General features: G+C 48.7%; 1 protein-coding gene across 1 annotated transcript in view; it reads right to left on the reverse strand.

Annotated features, from left to right (window-relative positions):
• LOC106740828 (one cut domain family member 2-like) overlaps nt 1-10,830 on the reverse strand; it is a gene marked incomplete at its 3' end in the record, with an annotated part of 75,164 nt that overhangs the window by 46,109 nt on the left and 18,225 nt on the right. The window contains exon 3 of the mRNA XM_014612259.1: nt 7,734-7,844. Within this exon, the coding sequence (XP_014467745.1) occupies nt 7,734-7,844 (111 nt within the window). The remainder of the gene's footprint in view (nt 1-7,733; nt 7,845-10,830) is intronic.

The following is a 10,830-nucleotide window of genomic DNA, read 5'->3' on the forward strand; positions in this document are numbered from 1 at the left end:
CGCGAATCGCAATTGCGCCGATGAGGACGCGAGGGCGCACGCGGTGCGCCAACGCGACCGACCGCGTTACCGCCCCGTGAGAGCCGCCGAGGTTTATCGCCGAAGACTCGTGTTTTGACCGCGCAACGATAGCGAGAGACGAAAAACCGGAAGTTTGATCGAGCGGAGGGGGAACATCGCGGCTGAGCTTCACGATTCAGCGGTGACAAATCGCGGAATCCTCGACGGAAACGGCGGGTCGTCGTCGTTTCTTTTCACGTGGGCGAATGATACCTCCCGAATCGGTTTAAATCCCGGGATAGGACGCGGGAGGGAGGGGGAGGGGAGGAGAAGGGGGTTAATGCGGAAAGTGCATTACACGGGTAGGCGTGTGCCTGACAAGGCGAACAGAGAGAGCGCCAAATTACGGCAGAATCTTTAAACGGCGCTGCGGAGATCAAAGGGCGCCGCTAGGGTAGCAATTAGTTTCATTAGTAACGAGGTAATTAGCTCCGCGGATATGCTTAGGCGCCTCGCAGCGTCTGCCCATTCCCATCGAAAACAGAGAGGGCCGGGGGAACGCTTGAAAGACTCGCGCCGAATCGCGCCCGCAGGGCGGCCGGATTTTATCCGTACACGCGAAATGAAGGATCGCCAGCCCCCCTCCCCCCCTCTCTTTCTCTATCTCCCTTCACCGCTCCGTCGCTTTCAAGAGATCGCGCGACAACCGTATATAAGGCTGTGTCCTTGAGGCTGATTCCCTACGCGAGCTTTTGAAAGACACTCGAAGACGTCGTCGGCGCGCACGCAGGCGGAGACGAAGAACGTCGCGTCGTCTTTCTGATGAATAACGACCTCGGACTTTCGCGGTTTCGGCGATCGTATCGCGACCGAAGATGATCTCCGAATTCCCAGAGTCGCGAATGATTATTTGTGGGAAATCCGAATTGTCAGAATCGCGAATTCCCGCGAGCCTCGAGCGGTGAAAATTATTTGCCGGGAGAAGAACTGCGCGCGATATCGAAGCTAAAAAATTCATACAAATGCAAATGTGAAGATAAAAAGAATTTATACCCGATATATCCGAAAGTCTTTGTTGTGATATATTCAATACTAAGAAAGTCAATTATTGCGATCTCCGAGCTCCAAGTCCACGAGATTGGAATTATTATTTTTAAGATTATTATTTTTAAGAAAGTCCACAGTGTCAGAATCGCGAATTCCCGCGAGTCCCGAATGCGATGACAATTATCCGACAAGAGAAGAATTGCATGCGATATCGAAAGAAAAAAAATTACACAAATGTAAGTATAAAGATAGACAACATTTTTCTACCCGATATATCTGAAAGTTTTTGTTATGATTTACCGAGCACCGAAAAGTCAATTGTCGCGATCTCCGATATCCAAATCCCGGGAGTCTCGAATTATTATTTCTAGGTACGTCCAAACCGCTAGAATCGCGAATTCCCGCGAGTGTGGTGGCGATTATTTATCAAAAACTTATATACAAATGCAAATATAAGGATAGAAAATATTTTATAGTAAACACAAAAAATTACCACGAGGCATCACGATGGTACCTTATTCTTCGGAAACGGTAGTCTTGGAAGTATTTTCGAGCAACTTCGAAGTTCTAACCGAATTCCGCGATCTGTCGCGGAAATATCTCGGCGGTGGATAAAGCGCTCGGCTGAGCTAACGCACAGTGCGGTCTGATCGGTTTGGCTAGTTACGGGAAAATAAGGGTTAGGAAAATGATCGGGGGAGAGAGAAAGAGAAAGAAAGAGAGAGAGAGAGAGATACGGAACGACGGGGGAAAAAGGCTGCCCGGCGCATCGCGCGCGTCGGTGATGCGGCCCTTTCATGCATAAATCAGACAACATGGCAGGAACGCACAGCTCGCTCGCTCGCTCGCTCGTACACGGCCCGTCGAAGTAGCATCAGCTGAGAAGAAAGGTAATCTCGCTTCTTCGGCGACTCATTGAAATTCTACGCTAAATTTCAATCCTCCGCGGCGAACAAAAGCGGCAGCCGTCCCTTTTCACGTCACCCTTGTTTCATCTCTCGTCGAAGCCCTTCAACGTTGCCGGACAATAAATACTTGAGCCGCGCCGGCGCGAGAGAGTGTCGGGAAGCGTACGAAAATCGTCTAAAAATAAGCGAGCCCTTATCGGGCCCGCGTGTTCGTGCAGAAGCCGGCAAAGAGAAGAACGTGCGTCGCCTCTTGGAGAAGAAAAAAAGAAAGGCGCGTTTCCTTTTCACGCGTAACATCCTCGCATCGTGCGATGCACCCTCGTGTATCGACGGATATATTAATTTTTACCTATCGTATTTATTCTACCTAATTTGATTAATTAATTCCGCATTTCAATTAATTAATTCCATATTTAATTGGGAAATACGAGTCGAATAAAGTGTCTTAGTCATCTTAAAAGTTAAATACTACTCTTGAGCTTTGTATGAAAATCCACTTATCTCCGTAACTTTTTTCTAAATTCACCGTTTCGCCGGCTTTCCAAAATTACCGGATAATTTGCCATAATTTTCCGAGTGAGTCATCGTCGGATTGGATCGTTTCATCTCTAAATACAATGCATCTAAAGTCGTAATATATCCAGAGAGCGTGCCGTTTAAGACGTAATACGATTATATTTAAAGATTATCACACTTATAAAGATGTATAAATATAATTAAATACAAAGATGTATAAATATATAAATTGCGCTATTATCAATGCGCATATATTACCCGCGTCATTTATACCTTGATAAATTTAATACCGATTTAACGTCTCATCAGTTCACCTGGAGTCCGGCGATCGTGTCGCGCGATGAAAAACCGAGTATTTCGAGGATCGTGGAAACTCTTGACGCGCGCGCGCGCGAAATAAAGGCGCGCCTTTCGAAGGTGCTTTTAAGGGCCGCTGCGTTAATGGGGCGCCGCGCGAAGGGGCGACAGAATGGCGGAGAGAGGCACAAGAAAGCTCACGGACGCTGAAAGTCTAACCTGCCGGCCGCTTTCCCTAAGTTTAATTAGGTGCGCCCTGTGAATCCAGCTATCCGCGTATACAAACCGATACCACGGCGCATTCGGCATTGGCGAGGGAAACGGACGTTGGGGATGCACCGTGCAGGGGAGGGAAAGGACGCAGGCGAGGGGAGGCTTAAAAGGACTTCGGGGAGACGAGTAGAGAGAGGGAGAACCAGCCACCAGCAGATATACAGGGTGTCCCAAAATTATCCTCCATTCGTAGCCGTTGCAAAAATTAAGGGATTAATTTCGTTGAGTTGAGAATTTCGATCCAAATTTCGGTGAAATCTTACGAGGCCGGGAGTCGTTTTAAGAGACGCTCGAAGCGTTGAATCTTAACAATCCCCGAAGTGGTTGACTAAGACACGCGATTTTAGGCATGCAGCGATGTAGAAATGTGGAATTTTAAGAAAGAGGGGCGAAAGCAAGTGACGTGAAATATTAATTAAATTTTCCGCAGTCCTTTTAATTGATATTTCAGGCAACCCTTTTATGTTTCATGTTAATTTTAAACGCGTCGCAAGTGTGCTTAAAATTCATAATTTTCAATATTTCGCGGAAATAAGAGAACGCGCGGTGAACAAGGGACAGAAGCGCGCGCGAACGAAGTATACTTCGGCGTGAAAATCAAGCATGAAAATCAAGAGTCGTGTCGATTAGAAGTCTCGATCTCGAGGCAGTCGAACGTACAAAAATGTACGTGGAAATTCGCGCTCTCTCTCTCTCTCTCGCCCGCTCTCGCGAAACCTCGTTAAAACTTCGACGTCATTCCCCGTCAAATCGATAAACTTTGGGGCTTCCCGCACTCTCGAACTCTCGAATCCTCGAATTCCCGCGTTACACCGGCAATATCGGCGAGGATCTATTCGTCATTCAAACATTTAAAAGGACCCGGCGGATGAATTTAGACATTCAGGTCGCGAGTTTATTCAAGACTCCGCCGGCGACGGTTTCGGGCGGAGGGCACGCCGTACACACACTCGTCGTGTCCTCCGGAGCGTGTGCGCCTCGTTGAAGGGACGACGGGAAGGAGAGAGAGAGGGGAAGAAAAGACGAAGATCGTGGAAATGGACCGTTGCCTGGAGCTCGAGTCTTCCGTTTGCGATACAGTTCGCGGAATCGTCGAGAATCAAGAAAAAGGGGGAGGACAGCGACGACGACGATGGGGGCGAAGGGGGAGGAAAAGGGCTTGCGACTTTTGTACACGTCGGATTGAAATTTAGCGTGGGATTTCAATGAGCCGCCCAAGTAGCGAGATTACCTCCGTCGACTGATACTTCCGCGACGTATTCGCGTTCGCGACTTCGACGACGCATCGATCCCTCCCTCCCCCTGCCCTTCCCAGTGACTTTTTTTTTTCTCTCTCTCTCTCTCTCTCTTTTTCCGCTTTTTTCCTCCTTCTCCTCTTTGTCCTTTTTTCGAGTTTTCAGCAGCGTCCCCGTTACCGCACGCAGTGGTCGCGTCCAATCAGCGCGAGTCCCGGCGGGTGAATCTCTGTTGTTTCCGAAAGTTCCGATCGGGACTCGTAGGCGCGCGCGCTCGCTCTTAATCCGCCCTTCGCGAGTGCCTTCGGGAACAGACTCTCTCCGCGAGCAATAATATCCAAAATGGCGAAGCCGGGGTTCGAAAATCATTCCTTGACGAAGACGATATTTTACGTAATACGAGCGCGGAATTAGCCGGCGTCTCTTGTTCTCCGAATTCCTCTCTTCCCGATAGAATGATCAGAGGAGAACCGATAATCTTCCCGAGAGATCGAATTTCGGGGCTCGTCTCGATTTTTATTTCAACGGGTTCTCGCAAATTCGCGCAGCTCGAGTCCTCGAAAGTCACGGGAGGAAGTGACAGTCAGCGGCAGATCATTTTTACATTCACGGCGGAGTGCGCTTCTAGGATACGAAAACTGCTTTCTCTCCCTCTCTCCTTCCCTCCCTATCACTCTATCTCCCTCTGCATTTCTCTCTCTCTCTCTCTCTCTCTCTATATATATATATATATATATATATATACCTTCTGATTAGTCAAATGAATGAAAATATTAGTCGAATCGAAACGTCGCGTGCGGATGCGCGGGACGCATATCGAAACGGCTCCGCAAATACGTCGCGATTGAGTCGCGGCGGATCGCTTTAAAAATCCATCGGGAAGTCGCGTCCCATTAATTCGGGCGAGCCGATCTTTCTGAAATTTATTTAAAATTCACGTGTGCTCGCGAGGCTCCTCCGAGGCGATCGAAATAGCACGCGCGCGTCGACTCTTGGGTTAGAAACCGCGCATTATTCACGATCCATCGGAACGGATTGGTATGAGGGGGGGGGGGCGGTTAATTAATTCGATTGCGCTGGATAAGGCAAACTATTCTTCCCGTTTACTTAATTATCCACTTTTCCGCACTCCCCCGCCAGCCACCCCCTCGCTTTCGCGGCGCGTCTGTTATCAAGGAGACGACCGTTTCGGCCGCGAGTCCGGCGACTCTTTCTTTCTTCATCTCGCGTTGCGTCGTCTCGCCCGGGCGATGGGGCGGGGGGGGGGGATTCATGTTCGTTTCGGACGTGATGGTGAGCGAGCGCGCGAGAGGCGACGTTCCCCGTGCGAAAAATTCACCCGGGAAAACGGCAAAGAGGATAAAAGAATGATAAATTAACCGCGGATGATGGACGTCGCGTTATCGAGGGCTTACGACTTCGCTCGCGACGACGTTGTAAGTCGGATACGATAATTAATTCAAGCGCGAAATACGCTTCTCGTCCCGGGTAATTAATTAAATGTCCCCGATACGACTTCGCGCGAGAAAATCGCCGGTGGTAAATTTAAGGTATCCCGAATCTCTCTCTCTCTCTCTCTCTCTCTCTCTCTCACTCTCGCCGCGCAATATTCTTTTTTCCGTATATCTGTATGTGTGTGTCTCTCTCTCTCTCTCTCTCTCTCTCTCTATGTGTTCTTGTGAGAGATGCGGGAGAGTTCGCGGATACGAACGTGGCACGGTATTCTCGGTTCCCTCCTCGCGGCGAACCGTGGATAAAATCACGTATTCCGCAAACACGCTTAAACGGTACCGCCATTAAGTTAAACGATCGAAAAACGCGAATCGACATCCGAATTGACGGAATCTATCAATCTAATTCGACACGACGGTGGGCCAAGAGAGAGAGAGAGAGAGTGAGAGAGCTCTTTAAAGTCTCATGAAACAGCTGCCGTCATTACTAATTTCGCTCGGTTCAATGACGGAAATTCGTGACCCGATTTGCTGTCTGAGAATTATTTAGGAATCTTATTATTCCCCCGTGGATTCTGCCCGCGAGATTCGCGAGAAACTCGCGCGTATCTCTCGTCGCGGTAAAAGGTTGTTTTTCCAACCCGGTCTTTGGCTCTTCGTCCTCGAGGAAATTCGAGACGCGCGCGACTCGCCGATTCTTCCCTCGTCTCTCTCTCTCTCTCTCTCTCTCTCTCTCTCTCTCTCTCTCTCTCTCTCTCTCTTTTTTCTCGTTAATCACGCAATTAACCGCGACAAGCAAAGAGAGAGAGAGAAAGAGAGAGAGAGAGAGAGAGCGTATGATTTTCTGCATAATTATTGCGAGATAATTAGAGAAAGATGAAATAGGAATGAAGTTGCACAGTGAAAAACATTTTTTATTTGTGTCGAAGTCGGTCCTTATTGAAATTTTCGTGTTAAATTTTTAACATCAACCCTGTTAAATTGTTAACGCCAACCCGTATATTAATTTAATATATTTAATATATCGTGTTTATCTTATCTTAATATTTTCTGTTGATTTGATATTCAACATGTGTGTTATTTTATATTTTAGTACCGATCAATATATTATGAATGTTAATTTGATGATAATTTTTGACTCAATATTTGTGTTACATTTCAACGTATTCGCCTCGCGTTAAATTAACAGGAAAATTTGCGTGGACCACGTTTGGTGAAAATGGTGTGCGAAGTGTGCCAGATTTAAACGCAACATTTTTTTACCGTGCAGAGAGTTTGAAGAGGCAAAAGAGTGAGATGTTGCATCACGAAAATGAAACGGTTCGAGAAGGAGAGAGATGAAAAAAAAAACCCCCCCTCGCTCGTTAAGCCGTGGCGCGCTCATTGACGACATCGAGTGTATGAGGATCGCGTGGGGAGCTTCGCGGCGAAATTTCCCTCCGTGGCGCTTAAAAAGCGCTGCTTCTCGCTTAAAATTGCACGGATCGGCTGAGTCGCGTGTCGCGCGGCCTCCCCTTGTCGGCGAGGATAATAACGGCGATAAATAGCATGTCGACGACAGTGGTAGAGAAATGAGCGAAGGAAGATCGACGGGCGTTCGGACGACCGGCGGCCTGTTAATCCGACGTGGGCGGCGAACGTCGAGATCCTTGATTTCCCGAGAATTGGCCTCCTCGTCGTCGAAGACGGAGGAGGAGGCTCGTTCCCGTTCGTCCGTCCGTCCGTACGATCGAGTGCGAGCTTGGTGCGCTTTGGCGCTATGATAACATATAAATAACGGAAAGGAGGGAAGAGAGCAAGAAAATGCGCGCGTGCTACGACGGAGAAAAGGACGCGAGAAAACGCGACGCGAGGACTTGAAAAGGGCTCCGCGCGCTTAGCGTTAGCAAACAGCGAATTGCGAGTCGCGCGAAAGCGAGAAGCTTCCTCCTGACGAGAGAGACCGTGAGAGTTCTTCACGGCCGCGCGTGTAAGTTACTATTTTATAATGATGAATTTCATATTACCATAGGAGGTGTGAAACTGTTGGTGGTGCGAGTCGATCCCGGTTCCTGGGTGGTGGCGGATATCCAGTATTGCGTCCGGCTCGCCTCCGCTCTCAGAGCAGTTGCTCAGGGCTAAAACCAAACCGATAGACACACACCTTGCGTTTACACTTCTCATCAGTCTTATTTGGTATCGTCGTACCATAGCCCGCTTACAAAGCCCGTTTTTTTTTCGATTTCTTTCATTTTTTTTTTTTCTTATAATTTCTTTCTCGGTTTGTCCAGCCTGATTATCCGCCCCTCCCTCCCTGCCGTCGCATCCGTTCCTTCCCTTGCTCGCGTGAACTTTGAATCGAGCAGTTCGGCGATCGTTAATTAAACGCTAAGGAAATCGTCTTTTTTCTCTTTCTATTTCTCTCTGTTTTTTTCTCTCTCTCTCTCTCTCTCTCTCTCTCTCTCTCTCTCTCTCTCTTTCTCTCTTTCGCTCGTGAAACGTCGTGAAATGCAAAAAGAAACGCGAGACACGCCGCGGAGAGAGTCTCGCTCGCTCTCCCTCTCTCTTTCTCTCTCTCACTCTCGGGATTCGAGAATTTAATTTAACGAGCCGCGAATTGAGACATCTGAGAGTGCAAAGGTGCGAGATGTTCGATGATTCGGAAATCTAAAGTGCTCGTAACTCCGCGGAGTCTGTGAGACTCGAGGGGAGCCGAAAACCAACGAGATTCGAAGAGTTCAAGATTCTGGATGATTCTTAACATTCGTGAATTTCCGGATTAACAATGACGGTGTATTTTTTTTCTCCTCTGTTTTCCCTCTCTTTTCTTGCGTGCCAGGGAAGGAACGGTGCAGAGAAATAATTCGCGATTGCCGACGCGATCGGGGAAGGCGACTGTTATTCGGATGAAAAATTCACGGCGACCAGCGACGACGAGGTCGTTTCCGAAAACGTGTGAAAATTCTGCGTTCTATTTCGTTAAGATTGAACCCACGTGTGCATTCTTCTTCTCTTTTTCTGCTATTTTTCTCTCTTTCGCTCTCTCTCTCTCTCTCTCTCTCTCTCCCTTTTTTCCCTTTTTTTTTTGACTTTTTTGTTGCTCAACGAAACAGAAACGGCAAGACGACAAAACGGAAAAGCAGACTTCAAGAAAGAAATCATACAACATAAAACGGGGCGTCACACATTGAGACTTAAGACTCACGTAACTTATGGTTAAACTAAAGTAACTAAAATGTAACCAATCTCGCGGCGGTATCTTTGCCAGAGCCGATAGATCATCCCCGCTGACACGTCGGCGGGGAGAAGTCAGGAATATCGGATGAGATGGAAATTTGAGACACCGCGAGGATCTGTTCTTTGTGTCATTAATGTCGCGCCGTTAAAATCGATCGCCAAAGATACCGCCGCGCCGTTCTCTACGAATTCCACAAGCGCTTGAGAGCGTCCGAAAAAAAAAAATATCCGTCGGGATGAGGGCGGGAGACACGGGATGCGGGACATGATGCGGGATCGTAGGACGTCGGTCCCTAGTACAAAACAGAAAACGAAAAAGCAGGGTGCGGGGGGGGGGGGGGNAAAAACCAGCCAAATCTAGCGTTCAATCGCAGCGAAATATACGGGGGGCGAGGAGGGTTCGTTCCCGTGCGCGCGTAAAATCGATCTTCTCGCAGAAAGAGCACGTCTCGCGGCGGGGAGGACATTCTCTCCAAATAGCACAAAATATCTCCCTTTCCTTTTCAATTCTCCCCCGGTTAATTCTCGGCTCGTTAATATTTTCATAGAGAAAACAAAAAGAAGAAGAAGAAAAAACATTGCAGTTAAAGAAATCTTCGTCTTCGATTTTCTCCGTCGGATTAAAAATCGTGACATTTCTTATTTCTCAGATACTCGCGTGTTTGAACATTTCCGGTTCTCGTTGCGCCTATCGACACACTTCTACTCGTATTTCGTTCGTCATTTGTACTTTTCGTGGGAGAGTCGGAGAGCTCACATGTTCCTTCTGCGATTCGCGCGGCTCGATCGAGCCCGGCTTTTAAACGCGATCGGGAACGCGCGGTCGCCTCGCACCCCCGCGGCGCTCTTCCTCTCACGGGCGGCTTTTCGATCATGAGAACACGAGAAAACGAGACCAGAGAGGCGGCGGAGGCCCCGTGGTTGTCCTTCGTGGTGCGTTTGTCTATCCGTTTGGTTAGATCGAGACCGAGCGGCGCATTTGCATTCTGCCAACGCGCACGAACTAGGGGACACACACCGGTCCCGACACACTCGGGATCGGGTCGAATCGATCTCGCATTTTTCTCTACTTTCTTTTACTTTGTTTTCTTTTTTTTTTGCCGAAACCCTCAGAGCTGCTCGGTATCTTCCGTGTTGACGTCCCGTCGACGACGACCGCATCTTCGGACGACGACAAAGGAGGACTGTTGTGCAGATGTACACGAGTGTGTACAGGGCGAGGCAATACAGGGCGGAGGGGGGAGGGCGCAGGGGGCACGAGGAAACGACGAAGGCCACATAGATACGAGAGTCGAGGCGAGGAACGGATCGGCGAAGCTACGATCGAGCTTGTCGTGGTCGCGCGGCGATTGCTCGCGCGAGCTCCCGAAGAAAATCACTGCGGAAATCCCCGCGGAAAGTGCGAAGCGAACGCGTCTCCGCAGCAGGAACGATGAACGAGATCCAGGGTGACCGGACAGAGAGAGACACCGCGAGAATGAACGCGGTCGTGAATGTGGGGGACGGAGCTCGGTCTCGTCGGTTTTTCCGGAGCGCGCGAGTTCATTCACGCGCTTTTTGCAGCTGTTTAATTATGACGCCGATCAATGCGTCACGCTGGAAAGTAATTCAGCGCTCCGTTTTCGGGACGAGGGGGATCGACGATCTTATTTCGATCGCGCGCGTCAACGGGGCGCGATAACGACGTGTGTTTCGCAATATTCACTCCCGAGTCGACGAAAACTTTCCGTCGTGGGCGACACGGTATATGTACGTGTGTGTGAACGTGTACGTGGAAAAGGTCTGATCATTAATGACCGCTCTTGTACCTATTTGTCGCGGGAAAGTCGTCGATTCGGCGATATATATATGTATATATATATATATATATATATATATATATATATA

Source organism: Dinoponera quadriceps, unplaced genomic scaffold (genome assembly GCF_001313825.1).
Source record: "Dinoponera quadriceps isolate SergipeBrazil2010 unplaced genomic scaffold, ASM131382v1 scaffold545, whole genome shotgun sequence".
In the NCBI taxonomy this organism is placed as follows: domain Eukaryota; kingdom Metazoa; phylum Arthropoda; class Insecta; order Hymenoptera; family Formicidae; genus Dinoponera; species Dinoponera quadriceps.